The sequence below is a fragment of the Podarcis melisellensis genome, assembly GCF_964234715.1.
Source record: "Podarcis melisellensis genome assembly, chromosome: 15".
In the NCBI taxonomy this organism is placed as follows: domain Eukaryota; kingdom Metazoa; phylum Chordata; class Lepidosauria; order Squamata; family Lacertidae; genus Podarcis; species Podarcis melisellensis.
The window spans coordinates 17,916,436-17,937,191 of NC_138532.1; the positions used below are offsets into that span (position 1 = coordinate 17,916,436).

General features: G+C 43.3%; 1 protein-coding gene and 1 long non-coding RNA gene across 5 annotated transcripts in view; both read left to right on the top strand.

Moving 5' to 3' along the window:
• Window positions 1–20,756, top strand: part of LOC309357748 — a 241,424-nt gene that overhangs the window by 48,343 nt on the left and 172,325 nt on the right. The gene's annotated exons all lie outside the window — the stretch shown is intronic.
• LOC309357598 (NXPE family member 4-like) overlaps window positions 1–20,756 on the top strand; it is a 29,984-nt gene that overhangs the window by 2,750 nt on the left and 6,478 nt on the right. Inside the window, exons 1-4 of one of the 4 annotated variants that reach the window (XM_081889882.1) lie at window positions 7,314–7,975; window positions 8,696–8,806; window positions 9,958–10,736; window positions 12,385–12,446. In XM_081889882.1, the coding sequence (XP_081746008.1) occupies window positions 8,705–8,806; window positions 9,958–10,736; window positions 12,385–12,446 (943 nt within the window). In that variant the 5' untranslated portion in view covers window positions 7,314–7,975; window positions 8,696–8,704. Of the gene's footprint in view, window positions 1–7,313; window positions 7,976–8,695; window positions 8,807–9,957; window positions 10,737–11,908; window positions 11,943–12,384; window positions 12,447–19,163; window positions 19,386–20,130; window positions 20,542–20,756 lie in introns of those variants that run through there. The other 3 variants (XM_081889883.1, XM_081889885.1, XM_081889884.1) reach the window with 3 other exon arrangements.

A 20,756-nucleotide genomic window follows, 5' to 3' on the forward strand; every position in this document is an offset into this window, starting at 1 on the left:
CAAATAAGATTTCAAGTTACACCAAAGAAACAGCATGGCTGTTCCTCCCCTCCCCTTTTTAAAAAAATCTAGGAGCCAGCAGTTATTTGCATCTTTCCCCCCAGTGCTAAGTGGCCCATGGAGGGATCCTTTGCTAGGCACAAAGCAGAGGAAAGAAAAGCAGACTGGGCCTCCATTTAGCAAGGTTGGCAGGTCATTTCAGGTGGTTGTCGCAGAGATTAACTGCCCATCCTTTACATCCAAGAGAACAAAGGCGAGCAAATATTTCCATCTGCCTGCTACCCACAATGCTTTGACTTCATCAATAACCATTCCAAAGGGGTCATGTTGCCAGAAACATTCATTTTTTAAGGAGCTACACACTCCTTGGGCTTCTCCACACAACCTGTTTTATTCATTCTGATTTGCTCTCACAAGCCCTACACAATGGTTAGCTCTTTACTGTCAAGTTTTTATTGAGGATTTGTTCTCATTTGTTTACAGAGTGGTTATATGTCAATGAGCATTCATCCTGATTGGCTTGTGGGTTGTTTACACATCTTTCTACTTTTTTATTTATTCATTCATTCATCCCTCACTTTTAAATCACTTTCCTCGCTGCAAGAAGCCCAGAATTTGTTACAACAGAATGCTTTAATTTACTTCAGATGCGCAACTTTAAAGTTTTGTTATGCATTCCTCCCGCAAAATATTGGCTATCTGGAGGCGCTCACTGTTAGTTTTGCTGCAGAAGGCGAAGTCTACCCTTCCAGAATTCCAGGAGGGGTAAGTCCTGTTAATCCTTAGGATACTGCATTTTTCTTTGTTGCTTTCGGTGCCACAATTGAACAGATTTATTGGACTGCAGGCCATATCAGATGGCACGCAGACTGTTATCCTAGGGTTGCAATATTTCAAAAAGTAAAAACCAAGACACCCCGAAAGTTTTTGATACATACACACACACATGCATACACACACACACACACACCAAAAAAAAGTGATTTTCCTATTGACTTGTCGAAGATCCAGGGCAAAGCACCGCCTTTCGGAAATTCTCCACCTTTGAAAACCCACTAATGTCCGGGAAAATCCAGACGTATGGAGACAGCGGAATGAAAATCATCAGACCAAAATGGCACGTAATACAAGAGGTGCATGGACATCTGTGATATTTATATGCAAAGCATATATGTATACAAGATAAACACAGCGAGGATTCTCAACATCAGTGGTTTGGCGATAACACAATCATCTTAGCTTTGCTATGATAATTCAACATCGGTAGCAGGGGATAAATCCATGGTTTTGATTGGAATCTTAATGGATTCAAGATTCTTGTTCAACAATTTCATACTGAGTGCCCTCTTTTGAAGGTTTTTGTGTGCTTGCTTTAGGGTGGTAATTTCAGGGTCAGCCGCAGCGATTCAACAAGAAGAGCACTTTGCAGGGTTTTAGAAATGAAGAAAGCATTTGGGCTTCAGTCCTATGCCCACTTACCTGGGAGTAAGTCCCATGAACTCAATGGGTAGCCATGCATAGATTGCATTGCGAGTGTATCAAAAAATGTCCTCTTATGATGATTTGTTTATTATTATTATTATTATTATTATTATTATTATTATTATTAATAATAATACCATTTGGCTGGGTTTCTCCAGCTACTCGGGGCAGCTTCCAGCACATATAAAAACACTGTAAAGCATTTCAAATGGGTAGCTGGTATCTTTGATGCATTTTTTTTAAAAAAAAGGTTGCTTGAGTTATTGTTCCCATATTTTGAAGAGCAAAAAAGGGACACATTTGCTGACTTCTACTTTTAACCAAGGATTGATATGATGACTCTACCCGTGAAAAAGAGGATATGTTCTGGAAAAAGAGGACATATGGCAACCCCAATTGTGAAATTTGTCAGGTGGACATTTCATATCCTATCACTCCCGTCATGGATATTAGAGGTAAAAAAATAGATTGTTATTGCAGAAGTCATTGGCCCAGGACTCAAAGCACATTTACACATTAAATATGTGCTGAATATGGGTTAACCCCTCCCCTAGTCACTCTCAGCTGAATGAGTGCAGTAAATCCACTGAAAAGGAACAGGAGTTGAGGTGATGTGTGTGATATGGAAGTCCTATCAATGGCATTTGATCTGTGATTACCCCTTCAATAGAGAATTCGTCCCTTGACCTTGCAGTGAATTGATGTGCACGTGTAAACTCACCCTGACATAGCTGCCTAAGTTGCCAACTATTCAAGAAAACCCACCCAAACTGACGTGCTCCAGAGTTGCCAAGCTTAACAGCTGCTCTTCTCCGAATCTACATCATGATGTCTCTTTGCTTTTAAAAGACAACTGAAGGCGGCCCTGTTTAGGGAAGTTTTTAATTTCTGATGCTGTATTGTTTTTAATATTCGGTTGGAACCTGCCCAGAGTGGCTGGGGAAACCCAGCCAGATGGGCGGGGTATAAATAACAAATTATTATTATTATATATTATTATTACCATGGCTAGTAGCCAAGTTCCAGCAATGCACTGCATGAAGAAGTACTTTCTTTTATCTGTCCTGATTCTTCCAGCATTCATGCACACATGCATGCACACAAGGTTGTAAGGAGGGGGATTGTAAGCAACTGGGATCAGAGGAAAATGAAATGTAGGGAGAACAGTGACAATTCAATTAGAGCCAGAATGTATTGAAAATAAGCACAAAAGCAGTGTTAAGTGATAAAATAAAAATGGCAGTGCTGAGTTAGTCAACATCGTTACAGGGGAAGAAAACCATTTGTCTGTTCAGACCGCTATATCTTTATACAAAGAATTACATGACACAAAAGGAAGAATGATTGGGAAGGAAGAGGAAGTGAAACTCGAGCACTATTTCTTAGTTACGTGGCACTTTGTTAAACTATGGAACTTCCTACCACAATATGTAGTGATAACCACCAGCTCTGACAACTTGAAAGAGGAATTAGAAAGATAAGGCTATCCACACCTACTAGTCATAATGAATATATCTTGCCGCCAGTATCAGGGACCATATGCTGCTGAGCACCAGCCATCATGACGTCTCTTTGGAAGAAGATGTGGTCAAGGTCTATGGCTCCCTGATCCCTGAGCCTTGTGGTGAGGCTGAGCTATTAACCTAACGTCACATTTTAATTTCATCTGCTGATGCTGCTTCAAGTCCAATCAGAGTTCAAAGAGTTCAAAGCCAGGACATGTTTGCTGCATCTGCTCAGGAGCCCAGGAAAGATTTATGAGAGGTGTGCATTGTTATGGCACCTGGCTGACAACCCTTTTGTTAGGTGAATTGCGGTTAATAGCTGGGGACAATTGGGTTAATGCTTCACCTGGGAGAATTGCATTAAGAGGTGGACTCCTATCAGCTGGGGATCTCTCAGTAGTGTCTTGAAGAAGACAGGCAAAGGAGCAAGGAGAAAGTGACAGTTCAAAGGAGAGACTGGGAGACAAGAAAAGGTAAGATTTTGACTGGAGTCAGTGCTGGGGTTGAGCACTGGAGCCAGTTGTCTGTGAATCTGAAGCAGAACTGATAACAGCTGACCACACTCTCTGCTTTGAAGAGTCTCCTTGCCCCATTATGTGCATAGCTACAATGTATTTATCACAAAGGCAAGGCACCATCACTTTCTAGAATGCTTCAACCACGGGCAAGACCTTAGAGAGCGGGGTCCCTGCCCCTCAGAAGTGGTGAGTGTGTGACAATATGTCACTTTCCTTCTGGGAATGAAAAGCACCATTCACATCTACCATGAAGGGGCTCTCTGGAGAACTTTAGAGCTTGATCTAACAGCTGGCCAAGTTTGCTCATCTGCCAGGAGAGAAGTGAGCAGATGCTTATGGGGTAGGTGAGGACACGAGTGGAAGCGAGCAGGCCAACCTGCTCCTTTGTTAAAGTTTGCTTATTTATTATATTTCTGAAAGTATTAAACTTGGGACCTACATAGAAAACATGTCCTCTCCCATTGAGTTGGCCATTGACTTTTCCCTTTACTCCTATCGGGGTCCCCAGTTCAGATCTTACGTCTCCATGATTTTAGGCTATGTTCACACACTTCTCAAATTGATGCAGACCGAGCGCTTGGTTTTTCTACGTAGTCCACACACAATCAACCTCTGATGCATATTTTTTTTGCCCCTGAAAAGCACTAATTGAGAAAACTGATTTTACTCCAAAAATAAAAGGTCGTTGCAGACTGAGTCTGCATTACCCTGCAGTGTGTCCATTTGAAAACATGTAGGTGGTCCCAGATATGTGTGTTCAGAGCAGTTTACAACAGTTATACATACACTGTAAAGTGTGTGTGTGTGTGTGTGTGTGTGTGTGTGTGTGTGTGTGTGTGCTTCAATCCAGCCCTAGCCAGCTCCACTCCCATGACCAGAAGAGAGACAGCGGCAGGAGGGCTTCCTTCCCCTGGAACAGGCATAGGCAAACTCGGCCCTCTAGGCGTTTTGGAACTACAGTTCCCATCATCCCTGACCACTGGTCCAGTTAGCTAGGGATCATGGGAGCTGTAGTCCCAAAACATCTGGTTGGCTGAGTTTGCCTATGCCTACACTAGAAGCAGGGATGCGGGTGGTGCTGTGGGTTAAACCACAGAGCCTAGGACTTGCCAATCAGAAGGTCGGCAGTTCGAATCCCTGTGAGCTCCCGTTGCTCGGTCCCTGCTCCTGCCAACCTAGCAGTTCAAAAGCATGTCAAAGTACAAGTAGATACATAGCTCCGGCGGGAAGGTAAACTGTGTTTCCGTGCACTGCTCTGGTTTGCCAGAAGCGGTTTAGTCATGCTGGCCACATGACCCGCAAGCTGTACGCCGGCTCCCTCGGCCAATATAGCGAGATGAGTGCCGCAACCCCAGAGTTGGTCACAACTGGACCTAATGGTCAGGGGTCTCTCTACCTTTACCTTAACCTAGAAGCAGCCAGGCTGCCTGCAGCTGCACCCATGTCCTTGTAAGGAGCAATATCTGCAAAAGCATAATAAAGCAAAGCACAATAAGAAGAGTTCTGTGTGCATTCTTAATTGCCTGCATAAACCTGGCAGAATAGGGGGGCAGAAATCAGTAGGCATTTAAAAGTTGAAACAGAAGACACCTGCTGAATATCTATTGGCAGAGTATTTCACAAGCAGGGCCAGTAACACTAAAGACTCAGTTCCTTGTTGTCAAATGAGCCTTGCCCTCTTGGGAAATGACCAACGACGCGTCTCCTGAGTATGATCTCAGTGATCAACCTGGGATATAAAGCTCCAGGAGATCCCTGAGGTATCCTGGACCTAAGTTGTTCAGGGCTTTGTAAATTAATGCAGATTCATAGGATAAAATCACAGATGTCTGAAGCATCAAACTTGGGAGCGTTCTGTGGAGGATAGGGCATGAAGTAAGGAGAGCAGAGAATTCCAACGAAAAGAGAAATGGGAATGGAAATTGCCAGTGTTCACTTCTTTGTCCCATACCTGGAACATAAATCAATCCAGAGAATACAAGCAGGATTCACTGTCGCCGTTGCTTTCAGTCCACAAATGATATGTAAGACATTGTGTCATTGTCCCCACATTTGTATTGCATTTCCTTTGCATTGAAATGATAATATAATGATAAGATAAATCTATGTATTTAATGACGTGGCTTAGGACATGAGTAGCATCATTTTGCCATAAAGAACAGAGAGTTGATTTTTGCCAGAAGATGAACTGCAGCTGCATGGAGGAAGTGCTGCATGCGATGAATACAGGGCAGAATGGAAAACAATGCTTTCTTACTTCCATAGTATGGAGAGAGAGAGAGAGAGAGAGAGAGAGAGAGAGAGAGAGAGAGAGAGAGAGAGAGAGAGAGAGCTGAGAATCATAGAACTGTATATTTGGAGGCACCATGGGTCATCTAGTCCAACCCCTTGCAATGCAGGAATCTCAGCTAAAGATTCCCTTGCAGGGGGTCATCCAACCTCTGCATGGAAACCTCCAATAAAAGTCCACCACCTTCAGAGGGAGTCCGTTCCATTGCTCTTAGCATCAGAAAGGTCTTCCTCATGTTGAGTCACAGTCTCTTTCCTTGCAATTTGAATCCAATTGGTTCTGGTCCTATCCTCTGGAACAGAAGAGAACAAGCTTGCTCCATCTTCCATGTGACAACCCTTCAGGTCATTGAAGATGGCCATCATATCACCTCTTGGTCTTCTCCAAGCTAAGCAGACCTAGCTCCCTCAACCATCTCTCGTATGGCATGGTTTCCAGGACTTTTGTCATCTTGCTTTCCCTCTTCTGCACCAGTTTGTCAATACATCATTACCTCCTGTTGTGAACGGGATCTGTTCTGGAGGTCCAGCCACATCCCAAGGAATTTGCAACCAGAGGACCACTTCTGCGCATTCTTTTTGTTTAATAAGACTTCTCCTGTTTGTTTGATCGACTCCTGTCTATGGCACTAAGTTTTCCCTCATGCAAAGCCCGTGGTAAATGGTAAAACTGTGCAATGGGCATACAGTGAGTTGTGTGTGCTATATTTAATGGGGGGGGGCAGTTAGTGGGATGAGTCCACCACACTATTAATTGGTGGTAAGCGGTGGATACACTACAGATACTTTTAATAAAAGATTAATTAAAGTCATTTTTAAAATCTACACTCATTTAAAAAGCATTAGGAACATTATAGACACACGTAAAACAGCCACATACCCTCTCAGTTAATAGCTTTCAGGGATGTCAGGGACAGTATATTTCTGTCATCAAATTCCTTAGTGAATAGGAACATTTCTAAGTCGATCCAGAAAGTTAAATATGAGAGAGACAGACACATCTCACTAAGGAGGTAAAGGTAAAGGGACCCCTGAACATTAGGTCCAGTCATGACTGATTCTGGGGTTGCAGCGCTCATCTCACTTTATTGGCCGAGGGGGCCGGCGTACAGCTTCTGGGTCATGTGGCCAGCATGACTAAGCTGCTTCTGGCAAACCAGAGCAGCGCACGGAAACGCCGTTTACCTTCCCGCTGGAGGTATTTATCTACTTGCTCTTTGACGTGCTTTCGAACTGCATGCCATAAACAAGGAGCCACCACCAAGAAATCAGCATCATATCTTCCACATGCAATAAGAGTACATCTTCATAACCCACAACCCAAAAAAACCCCTAACTTCCCCCCCCCCAAATACCAGGTAAATGGTGATTAATAGAATGACAGTGCTGCAATTGTGTGCAAAAAAAAAAAAGGAAATCCCCTAAAGAACAAGAACATGCCTGACTTTTTGACATAAGAAAAATGATGGAAACTCACAGTGGAAAATGCAGGATAACAACCACATGACGTTGATTTTTTATATTGTTTATTATTGATTTATTAATCACTTTCTATACAACTGTCTCAAGGTGCTGTACAATAAAAACAATTAAATACAATAAGTACCTTTAGAACAAAGCTGAAACCATTCCAAATCGACACTCATGACAAAGACACATTTCTCCAGCTAGGGAAGCCTGTCAGAACAAAAACGTAGAATTGTTTCAGAAAGTGCAGATAGTGTGCTCCTGTCATAGCTCAACAGGAAGGCTATTCCACAGAACAGGGATAGGTGACTGCAGAAGAGGCTTCTGAGATCCATGGAACTTTCAGGAGACGCTCTCCCACAGACGTAACTTCCCAACAAATTTTGTGAAAACGAATAAGCACCATTGCTCAATATACACTCCAGCTGGAAGTGATCTTAGTTTCTGAGAATTTGAGTTAGCTGAGTCATGTTTCCAGGAGCACAGCTTGAAAGTATTAAATTAGCCGAACATTGCAAACACACCAAAAGTCTCCAGTGTTCTCTCACCCAAAGCTGGGTGTAGCGGGATAGAGAAGGATAGATCACAAAATTGCAGAGTTGGAAGGTACCCAGAGGCCATCTAATCTCTCCCCTCCGTCAGGCAAGGCCTCCTTCCCCCTGCCTTCCTCTACCCTCTAGTCTCTGCTTCTCAATGTGTATTGTATTATTTTAGGTACTGTGGCTTGCCGTTGTTTACTGATTATAGTTTAGATATTATTTATTGTAACTGTTGAGTGGATTTCTGTTTAATTTTTATATGTTGGTATTATTATACACTATTCTAATGATTGTTGAATGTTACTTTTTTGATGTAGGTTGCCTATTTTAAAGTTATGTTTTATTATCACATTTTTGTAGTGCATTAGATTGTTATAAGATGTACATTTTTTGTTTCTTCAGCTTGTAAACCGCCTTGAGTATTGTAAGATGGAAAGACGGTATACAAATTAAAAATGATGATGATGATCTAGTCTAACCCTTGCAAAGCAGGAAATCACAGATAAGTGATTAGCTGTTCCTTTTCCAACAGTTACCATTCCCTGCTGGGGGTCGTCCAAAGGTCTGGGTTATGCTGCCACCAGTCCCAAGGAGGCCCCCAAAACTTGAGGTTTCCTTCTCCTTGCTGTCTCTTGCCAGCTGGATTTGGGCTCCTGACCAAGTGACCTGTTGCTTTGCTGCCAGACACTAACTCAGCAACCACCCCTTTGCTCCCAAAAGGAAGTGCTCGCTTCCTGGGCTTAGGACAACTTGTGGAAGAATTCCCTTGAAATTGTTTCACTTGGCAGCTTCATCCGCACAGCTTGCTTTGCTTACGTAGTCACCCTGCTATATGCAAAGAGGATTTCATGAGATCTGAGGCACTTTAGTGAGTGTGTTCTCCATTTCCCTGCAGCCAATCGTCATGACGTTCTTCATCACTATCAAGAGGAAAGGATTCCTTCTGACGTTGGGCTTGGCAGGCTTCCTCATCCTGAGCTATACTCTGTACAGGAGGGTGTTCAAGGTAAGAGGGGTGGGGCATAAGTTGCAGACAGAGCATTTTCTGTGTGTGAAAGAAATCCTATGTTCATAACAACAACAACTTTATTATTTGTACCCCACCCATTTGACTAGGTTGCTCCAGCCACTCTGGGCAGCTTCCAACATATATAAGAACATAACAAAACATCAAACATTAAAAACTTCCCTATACGGGGCTGCCTTCAAATGCCTTGCAAAGGTTGTATAGTTATCTCCTTGACATCTGATAGGAGGGTATTCCACAGGGAGAGCACCACTGCTGAGAAGGCCCTCTTCCTGGTTCCCTGTAACTTCACTTCTCACAGTGAGGAACTGCCAGAAGGGCCTCAGAGCTGGACCTCAGTGTCCAGGCTGAATGGTGGGGGTGGAGACACTCCTTTAGGTATACTAGGCCAAGGCCATTTAGGGCTTTAAAGGTCAGCACCAACACTTTGAATTATGCTTGGAAATGTACTGGGAGCCAATGTAGGTCTTTCAGGACCGGTGTTTTTTGGTCTCGGCAGCTACTACAAATCACCAGCCTAGCTGCTGCATTTTGGATTTGTTGCAGTTGCCTTCAAAGGTAGCCCCACATAGAGCGCATTGCAGTAGTCCAAAAGGGAGATAACCATAATATGCACCACTCTGGTGAGACAGTCCATGGGAAGGTAGGTTCTCAGCCTGCGTATCAGGTGGAGCTGGTAGACAGCTGCCCTGGACACTGAACTGACGTGCACCTCCATGGACAGCTGTGAGCCCAAAATGGCTCCCAGGCTGCACCTGGTCATTCAGGGAGCACAATTACCCCATTCAGGACCAGGGAGTCACCTGTTCAGCCCCCAACCTTACAAGCCACAGAGCTGGAAAGAGCTTCTCCTTGCTGCTGGTCAGAGGGAAGGGGAGATGGAAAAGGGGTCTTATTTGGAATCTGACATCTTTCTATGAAGGACACTTTGTTCCTAGATACCCCAGCTCATATATGCCCTGTTGGTATTACAGAGGACTCAGTGTCTGTGAAGTTCTCAAGAACTGTGTGTGTGTGTGTGTGTGTGTGTGTGTGTGTGAGAGAGAGAGAGAGAGAGAGAGAGAGAGAGAGAGAGCGCAAATCTGAAATCTGTTTCCTTATCATTTGCCTTCTCTTGTTTCTCTTTAAAGATCACTCTCTTTGGAGATCACATGAAGGAACCAGTGGATTTTCTAGGTGCTTTGGAAACAAATGAAGACTTTTGCCTTGGATTCATGGGGAATAGGATTTGTCAGACAGAGAATGCAGCCCAGTGCAGGACTAGGGTGCAACGGTGGAAAAAAGAACAGGAGGTGAAGGAAATCCTTACAAAACTGGACCAGATAATGCCCAGCATCACTTTCACAAATATAATGACCACCACAAGTGCCAGGAACAGCAAGGCCACCATATTAAACCAAAAGGGTTCTTATTGCGTTGGAGATCCCTTGATAGTTCGACTGGATTTGTACAACCACTTGGGGAAGAGAAAGGAATATGGAGGAGACTTCTTACGAGCAAGGATCTACTCTTCAAGTCTTAGGGCTGGAGCTTCTGGGCAAATCACAGACTATAAGAATGGGACATACCTGGTCAATTTCACTTTATTTTGGGAGGGTGATGTCAGAGTGTCCATCTTGCTCATCCACCCCAGCGAAGGAGTTTCAGCACTGTGGGCTGCGAGGAAGAAGGGCTATGACAAAATAGCTTTTACAGGCACATTTTTAAATGGAACATCACACGTCTGCACCAAATGTGGTTTTGTCATAGAGACAAACGCAGAACTGTGTGAGTATCTGGATGAACGAGACCAAGAAGCCTTCTACTGTGTAAAACCAAAGAATGTGCCCTGTGAAGCATTTGTTTTCCTGACGACTGATAACAAGCCCATCACCTACCTCACATCCTTGGAGCAGAGCCTTTTTAAGAGGTATTTGCAATTCCATATCAGACCTATAGCTTAGGCAGCAATGCACTGGTTGTGATTGTGGGAAGATTTATTAGAACTCATTTGGTAGCTGAATATAAATATTGGTGGGAAAGGGGCAGGTAGGTCCCTTATGTGAGGACCTTGGAGCAGTCTGGGGATCACAGAGGTAGAAGTCCAAACAAAACTGGGAGAGAAACCTTGAAGCTTTATCACAGCTCAGTACATGAGTCATCTGCACCATTAACGTCTCTCTCTTTGGGTTAAAGCAGGGGGAACTCTGTGGCCCTCCAGATGTTATTGGACTCCAACTCCCATCAGTTCCAGCTACCATGACCAATGGGATGATGGGAATTGGAGCCACCAACATCTGGAGAGCTACAGTTTCTCTTCTCCACACCTGGGTTAAAAGGTAAAGGTAAAGGACCCCTGACAGTTAAGTCCACTCGCAGACAACTTTGGGGTTGCGGCACTCATCTTGCTTTACTGTCCGAGTGAGCCAGCATTTGTCCACAGACAGTTTTTCCGGGTCATGTGGCCAGCATGACTAAGCCACTTCTGATGCAACCACAGCATTACTTTCCCGCTGGAGTGGTACCTATTTATCTACTTGCACTTTTCTTTTTCTTTTTTTGGCATGCTTTCAATCTGCTAGATTGGCAGGAACTGGGACCGAGCAATGGGAGCTCACCCCGTCACAGGGATTTGAACCGCTGACCTGATCAGCAAGCCCAAGAGGCTCAGTGGTTCAGACCACAGCGCCCCTGTGTACCTTCACGCCTGAGTTAGAGACCCTCAAATATAGCGTGGATCAGAACCATTTCCAGAAAAGAAGCTACACAGTATTTGGGATCTGCCAGGGCCAATCTGGCTTTCAACGATTGCAAAATGCTACAAGTTTGCCAAGGAGTCCTTTGGCTGTTTCAAACCCCCTTCCCCATAAATTTGCTTGCAATTATTTCATTCTTATGCAAGTGCCCTTGCCAGATTTCCCGCAGCAGTCTTCTCCAGAAGATGGTCTTGTTTCTCATACCTAGGTACCGAGTGCTGACCCACGATGCTTTGCTGTCTGATGTATAAGACAAGGCCACCCCTCTCCCTCCATAACCTGCAGAAGCCAACCGGACTTGCCCTTGAATAGTGGCAATGGGACAGAGTCCTCCACTTTTTGCCAGCATGATCCCAACACATGCGTGGCACACGTGTAAGGTAAAGGTAAAGGGACCCCTGACCATTAGGTCCAGTTGTGGCCAACTCTGGGGTTGCGGCGCTCATCTTGCTTTATTGGCCGAGGGAGCCGCCGTACAGCTTCCGGGTCATGTGGCCAGCATGACTAAGCCGCTTCTGGCAAACCAGAGCAGTGCACGGAAACGCCTTTACCTTCCCGCCGGAGCAGTACCTATTTATCTACTTGTACTTTGACGTGCTTTCGAACTGCTAGGTTGGCAGGAGCAGGGACCGAGCAATGGGAGCTCACTCCGTCGTGGGGATTCGAACTGCCAACCTTCTGATCGGCAAGTCCTAGGCTCTGTGGTTTAACCCACAGCGCCACCCGCGTCCCTGTGACGCACGTGTAGAGAAGGTCAAATAGAGGCAAAGAAGCATTCTTATTTCCTATGCACTAATTTGCCATTTTCTTCTGTCTTTGAAGGGACAACATTGGGATCGAGATACCACAGAGTTTTGGGGAGATTCATGTCCTATCCTGTAACAGTAAGTTGTCTTTTTAACCAACACGGGTTTCTTTGATGAATCGTGCATGGCTTAACACCAGCTGTAGTGACACTTTGCCACCAGATCTGATGTAAACTCTCCCCATTCCTCAGAACTATTTCTTTCAAGCAGGCTAAACACTTTTGGAGAGATTGCCACTCAGTGGCAGAACATCGGCTTTGCATGAAGGTCCCAGGTTCAATTTGTGCTTCATGTCCAGATAGAACCAGGGAAAACTCCAGTATGAAATTCTGCAACACTGCTACCAGCTGGTGTAGGCAATAAGGATGTAGATGGACCAATAGTCTCGACTCGGAAGACTCTGGGCTGTATTTAGTGCTAGTATTACTCAGAGTAGACCCATTGAAGTCCTATCTGCTGTGCATCTAAAAAGAACAAGGCTTTGGGGGAAGAGGGAAATCCACAGGAGTCCCTAATCTAAGCAGTATCTCAGAACCCAGTATCTCACATAGTTCTTCAATGATATTGAAGGGTCCTGTCCTTTTGAACTCAAAGTGCCAGGGGCAAACTGATGGTGACCATATTCCAAAGATGCTTAAATGCCACACAAGGAAACTGAAGCTCCAGAAACCCAGCTCTCTCCATGTTCACCACCAAATATCCCTCATCTGGACTTCCGGAGGCGGCGCGAAGGGTAATGGCTGCCCTTTCCTAACTGGGAAGGGAGCTCCGACCGAAAATGGGTCGTCCGCTACGGCGAAGCGGAGACCCACATCGGAAAACTGCAGGCGGCAGAAGCCTGCAGCCTTGGGACCCGGCGGGCACCAGAAGCTGCCCCCGAAACGTTGAAGGAACCCCGTAAGGGGCTCCGGATCGCGGAGGAGGCAGCGGCGCTGAGGGTCGTTCCGCAATCGGCGGAGAGAAGCCGCGAAGCCGTTGCCGGTGAGCGCCGACCTTTCTTCCTGGATCTGGCACTTAAAACACAACAACCCGTGAGTAACAGAGACTTTTAATCAATTGGAGACCAATTTGAGACCAAAGCTATTGAATTTGGCGGAAAGCGGAGGACGAAAAGAAAAAGGAAGTCCGTCTTCCGCTGCCATTGAACTGGAGCTGGAGGAGTGGAGGCTGTAAATAACTTTTTTACTGTTTGGATCTGAGCATCTATTGAACTGTATTTAAAGCCAGAAAAGGAGCTTAAGCATTGGATTTATGTGCTAGCATGGACTTTGAAACTTTCTTCTGCTGAAGTTACAATTTTAAGAAGGAAACCAGGGCTGGAACTGCCTGGCAACAGTAGCAATCAGCTTGCAGACCCAAGTATTTTGATACACAAATTGGGAAAATTTGAGAGGTTTGGACTTGGTTACTTTATAACATCAACTGAAGTACCAGTAAGCACTGTTCTGAGACATTGTGTTTTTATAACACCAACTCTGCTAAAGATTTAACATTTGAAGGTTTTTGGGACTTTAACTTTTATTTTGTGGTAACTCTTTCTGAAAGACATTTTAGGCTCCCCCTAGAGGTTTTTGGACTTAACAACAGGGATATTGTTTTACTTTCTATTTCTCGGCCTGCTGGCGAAGTGCTGCACCTGGGCCGTCTTTTTCTCATGGGAACAACTCAGCCTGACCTTGACTATTAGATAAGTTTGGAATGAGTGGCGCAAAGAAAAAAGAGACTAAGGAAAAAGAGCAAAAAGAACAAAGACCAAGAACGAGACAAACAACTCTGGCCTCAACTTTACAGCAACGTAGATCGTCTGTGCCTCTTTCGCACTCTGAGGAAGAAGCTGCCTCCTTGCCACAGGCAGGGGGTGGAGAGACAGAGGATCTACAACTGGAGGATATGGCCTCAGGATCAGCTTCTTCTATTTTAGAAAAAATATATGAAAAATTGGAATCTCTGGACAAGAGAGTGGAATCTTTGGACAAAAAGGCTGATGAGCAAACTGCGAAAATAGATCAGAACACAGAATGTCTAAATAGAATAACTGGACAAGTGGCACAGAACACTCAATCGATCGCAAAATTGGAGGAGGCTTCAGGGGAAAACAGGAAATTGGCTGAAGACACTAACCAAAGACTAGGACAGTTGGAAAAAGAGGTAAGACCACTCAACAAACAAGTAGGTGAACACCAGACCTACCTTTCGATGATTGAATTGAAAAATAGGGAGACCAATTTAAGGATAAGATCTGTACCCGAGGTGGAAGAAGATAAACTGGCTGAGTTCCTGACTAAAATATTTTCCGTGCAGTGGAAACCTGAAGAAAAAGACTTTAAGATTACATCAGCCTTCAGGCTGGGAAGATTGACAAGAAAAGACAAGCCCAGAGACTGTTTGATTACAGTGAGATCAAAGGAGGAAAGGGACAGAATCTTGGGCCTACACTACAAAACTCCACTGGACATTTTGGACAAAAGAATTGAATTTTATAAGGATATCCCTAGACAGCTGTTGGATTTGAGATCAGAATATTCGGAACTAGCAAAATTATTGAGGAGCAACTCAATTATCTTTAGGTGGGAATTTCCCCAAGGATTATCGTTTACTTTTAGAGGGAGGAAGATCAAAATCAGAACATTGGAAGATAGAGACAAATTCTTGAACCAGTACGGAGAAGACCTTCATAAAGGACTTGGATCATTGCCGGAGCCTGGAGCACCAAGGGAACCGGCACCCCCGGAGGACAAAGTACCACCCCCTGAAAAATAACCAGATATCTACAGGATGTCTCTTCAACTTCTGAGCTGGAACATAAATGGCTGCAACATTCCCGAGAAAAGGAAGAGAATCTTTCATATATTAAAAAAGGAACAATTGGACATTATTTGTTTGCAAGAAACACATGTGACTAGGCTCCATAGAAAAGTTTTGGTAAATAAAAGACTTGGCCAGGAATTTATATCTTCAGACAAAGTAAAGAAGAGAGGGGTGGTGATATATGCAAAGGAGAGCCTTTCACCTAAATTATTATTCAAAGATGAACATGGCAGAATCTTGGCAGTTGAAATACAATATCAAGGAGAAAAAATTATGTTATTAGGAATTTATGCACCAAATGAAGGGAAATCGGAATTCTACAAGAAGTTGCATGAGAGCATGCTGGAGTATCTGGACTTTGATAACATCATTATGATGGGAGATATGAACGGGATTGTATCAACTAACATGGATAAGTCGCAAGGTCAAAAGGTTACCAAAGATGGCAGACTACCAAAGACCTTTTTTGAAATGACAGACAATATGGACTGGATTGACATTTGGAGAACGAGAAACCCCTTGGGAAAGGAAGGAACATTCTTCTCTGAAGCCCACCTGACTTGGACAAGAATCGACCAAATATGGATTACTAGAGGTCTGGCACCTAAGGTTAGGAAAGTGGAAATCTGCCCAAAGACCTGCTCCGACCATAACGCTTTGAAAATGGATTTGACACTGCTCCCAACCGGTTCCTTTCGATGGAAGATGAATGACAACTTACTTAGAGATCAGGAGATTATCAAAAAGGCCCAAAAAGCTTTGAAGGACTATTTCGAAATAAATTTGAATACAACGGTGGAAAAAAGAACAATTTGGGACGCAAGTAAAGCTGTGATGAGAGGGTTCTTAATACAACAGAATGCCATTAAGAAAAGGAAACAAAATGAAAAGAAAGACAAAATTTTGGAGAAAATAAGAGAATTAGAGAAGAAGTTAAGAGCAAATCCGAAGTCGCAGCCGATTCTGAGAGAAATTAAACTTTACCAGGCACAATATTCTAAATTGATAAATCAGGAAATAGAATGGAAGATTAAGCTAATGAAACAAAAAACATTTGAATCGGCAAATAAATGTGGGAAACTGCTGGCTTGGCAGTTGAAGAAGAGACAAAAGTTGAATATAGTAACAAATTTAGAAATTGAAGGAAGAAATATTCAGAACCCTGTGGAAATTAGAAAATCCTTCCAGAAATATTTCAAGAAACTATATACTCAAGGGCCGCAAAATGAAGTTGAGATTGAACAATTTTTGAAAATACATAGTCTTAAAAAATTTACACAAGAAAATAGACTACTCCTGAATAGTCAAATAACACGACAAGAAATTGAACATGCCATTCAGAACATGAAGCTGGGCAAATCTCCAGGACCAGATGGTCTGACCTCCAAGTATTACAAGACAATGAGTGACTATTTGATTCAACCTTTGATGGAGGTCAGCAATGAAATTTTGGAGGGAAAGAAGGCGCCGGAATCATGGAAGGAAGCTTTTATCACGTTGATACCAAAATCAGAAACTGAAAAGACACAACTGAAGAACTACCGCCCCATCTCCCTTTTAAATGTGGATTACAAAATATTTGCTGATGTTTTAGCAAGCAGACTTAAAAGAGCTTTGAATGAAGTAATTCATAAGGACCAGGCAGGCTTTCTCCCAGGAAGACATATGTTTGCAAATACAAGGAACATTATAGACATTTTGGAACTTTTGCAAACAAATATAAACACTAAAGCAGTTTTGATTTTCATAGACGCGGAGAAGGCCTTTGACAACATTTCTTGGAAATTTATGAAGGGAAATTTAAAAGAAATGGGAGCGGGGCGGGGTTTTCAAAATGGGATTGACGCAATATATTCAGAGCAAAAAGCCAAATTGATAGTCAACAATGTGGTAACGGAAGAATTTAAAATTGAAAAAGGAACACGACAAGGCTGCCCGATTTCCCCTCTGTTATTTATTTCAGTCCTGGAGGTGCTCTTGAACTTGATTAGAGGTGACCGGCTGGTGCAGGGGATTGAGGTCGGAGCGAAACAATACAAACTTAAAGCTTTCGCAGATGACCTAGTTTTGACATTGCAGGAGCCAGAATCTAGTACGAAAAGAGTTTTACAACTGATACATGATTTTGGACAGGTCGCAGGATTTAAGCTAAATAAACAAAAAACGAAGGTGTTAGGGAAAAATATGACAGATGCAGAGTCAGAACGGTTTCAGAGAGAAACAGAATTATCATTGGTGAAAAAGGTAAAGTACCTAGGGGTTAATATAACAGCTAAGAATCTGAGTCTATTTAAGGATAATTATGAAAAATGTTGGTCTGAAATTAAGAGAGACTTGGAAAGTTGGGCAAAATTGAAACTTTCTTTGTTAGGCCGAATTGCTGCCATTAAGATGAATGTGTTGCCAAAGATGTTGTTTTTGTTTCAAACATTGCAAATTGTGGACAAAACGGAGTGTTTTCGGAGGTGGCAGAGAGATATTTCTAAATTTGTCTGGCAGGGCAAAAAGCCCCGAATTAAGTTTAAGATACTAACAGATGCAAAGGAAAGAGGGGGCTTTGCCCTGCCAGACTTAAGGCTGTATTATGAAGCCGCAGCTTTCTGTTGGCTGAAAGATTGGCTACTTCTTGAAGACACTGACGTGTTAGATTTGGAAGGTTTTAACAATGATTTGGGTGGCACGCATATTTGTGGTATGACAAAGTTAAGATAAACAAGGCCTTTAAGAACCATATTGTCAGAAAAGCAGTGTTTAATGTCTGGACAAAATACAAAGACTTATTAGAAAATAAAACTCCGAGGTGGCTTTCACCCTTGGAAGCTAAGGCTTGGAAAAGACCCAATATGGAAGCCTACTGGCCGAAATATTGGGAACTGTTAGAAAAAGATGGGGACAACTGGAAATTGCAGAGTATGGAGAAAATGAAGGATAAAGTGCGAGACTGGTTACATTACGCTCAGATTAAGGAAATTTTTAAAAGTGATAAAAAGCTAGGATTCCAGGTGGAGAAATCGAAGTTGGAGACAGAGCTGTTAGAACCTAAGACTAAGGTACTTTCAAGAATGTATAATTTGCTGCTGAAATGGAATACGCAAGACGAAATGGTTAAGTCGGCTATGATAAAATGGGCACAGGACATTGGGCATAACATTATGTTTGAGGACTGGGAAAGGTTGTGGACCACTGGGTTGAATTTCACTGCATGTAATGCTTTGAAAGAAAATGTAATGAAAATGATATACAGATGGTACATGACCCCAGTTAAACTTGCCAAAATATACCATTCGTCTGATAACAAATGTTGGAAATGTAAAGAAAATGAAGGAACATTCTTTCACCTCTGGTGGACTTGCCCTAAAGTGAAGGCCTTCTGGGAAATGATATATAACGAGTTGAAAAAGGTGTTTAAGTATACCTTTACCAAGAAACCAGAGGCCTTTCTTCTGGGCATTGTCGACCAGAAGGTGTTAAAGAAAGATAGAACATTTTTCATGTACGCAACAACAGCAGCAAGGATACTACTTGCTAAGAACTGGAAAACTCAAGATCTACCCACACTGGAAGAATGGCAGATGCAACTGATGGACTATATGCAATTAGCGGAGATGACCGGCAGAATCCGAGACCTGGGAGAAGAAAGGATTGAAGAAGATTGGAAGAAATTCAAGACCTACCTGCAGAAATATTGCGATTTAGTGGAATGCTAAGAAGGATGCTTGGTTATAAATAATTGGCCATCATTAAAATAGATTAAGAATTGATATTTAAGCATGTGGTTATAGATTTGGAAATAAGATGATAATTTGCTTGACAAAAATTATTAAAGATGTAAATGGGAGCGGGAGACGTGAGGAAGCTCAAGAATATTATGAAACTTTGTTAAAACAAAGCAATAATGTTTATTATTATTGTATTCTCTTTTTTAAAAACCTTAATAAATATTTATATATATAAAAAAAACAAATATCCCTCATCTGTTTCTGTTAGGAAGTGCGACGATGATGGCAAGAGACAAATGCACGATCGGGATGAGCCTGCCCGTTCCCAGCGGCTATGCCTTGCAGGAGGTTTGGCACCCACGGTTTTGCTCCGTATCTGATTTTAGCACTTTGGATTGAATCCAGGAATGCCTGAAGAAGAAGAAGATTTATCTCATGGGGGATTCAACGTTAAGGCAATGGATCTATTACCTTACTGAAAAGGTGGCAAGTACGTTCTCCTGGTATGCGGGTTGCCTTCAGATTTGCTCTGAGCACCCTTCGCTTTTGGCTTCGGCTTTGCATACACATTGGTTGCAGTAGGTAATTTACAGCATGCAATTAATGGATAGCTCAGTTAATTAGCACACCATAACACCACGGTTGCAGGTTTTATCCCTCTATGGGACAACTGCATTTTCCTGCACTGCAGAGGGTTGGACTAGAATTCAGGCATGGCCAAACTTGGCCCTCCGGCTGTTTTGGGACTACAATTCCCATCATCCCTGACCACTAAGTCCTGTTAGCTAGGGATGATGGGAGTTGTAGTCCCAAAACAGCCGGAGGGTCAAGTTTGGCCATGTCTGGCCTAGATGATCCTCAAAGTCCCTTCCAACTCTATGATTCTATGAAGTTGTGGCCGACTTTTAAACCCAGCTACTGCTATCTGCCTCTTCCTTGCCAGCCACGAGGGTAGGGTAGACTCCCTCCCCATGGACTTGATCTGCAGAGTCCAGAGCCCACATGCTCTTTCTCTGATACACATTAAACACAAACTTAGCTACAATGAAAGAAGAAGACTAAAAGTGCTCTCCCCACTGAGGACCCAAAACTGCCATTAAAAGTTAGGTCCACATCAATGCTACCAAGTAACACCACTTTTCAAATATTAGGATGCCTGATTCACTTTTTTAGGTGCAAGAGCTGGTTGTGCCCCTTTCCCCCTTTCAAACTCTCTTCCTTTTATTGTTTGCTAGCATTGAAGCTCTTTGATCGCCACAGTGCTGGACCATTCAAAACGCACGTAGCTTTGGATCTGGAGAGGACTTTCATTCAGTGGAAAAGACACGGGAACCCTTTTGTCTCTAGGAAACGTTTCTCCGTAAAGGACGGCAATTACATCACCAATGAAATTGACAGGCTGGCTGGCGACAAAGACACAGTCATTGCCATCACTCTGGGCCAGCACTTCCGCCCTTTCCCTATGGATCTTTTTGTCAGGAGGCTGCTTAACATCCGCCAAGCCATCCACCGCCTACTTCTGAGAAGCCCAGAAACAAGAGTCATCATCAGGACAGAGAACACTCGGGAGATGGACACAGACATGGAGCGGTTGGGTGATGTCAATGGCTACCCCCAAAACCTTGCCGTAATGGACATCTTCCAAGGTCTCAATGTTGGTTTCATAGATGCCTGGGACATGAACATTGCTTACGCCATTTATGACGTCCATCCACCTGACCATGTGATCTGGAACCAAATCATTATGTTTTTCACATACATCTGTTAGTTTAGGGAAGAGAGGGTTGGAGACAGACAGTACAAAGTTCCAGTCTATTAGGAAACTTAATGAAGATGGATGAGGGCAGTCACACTGATTTAT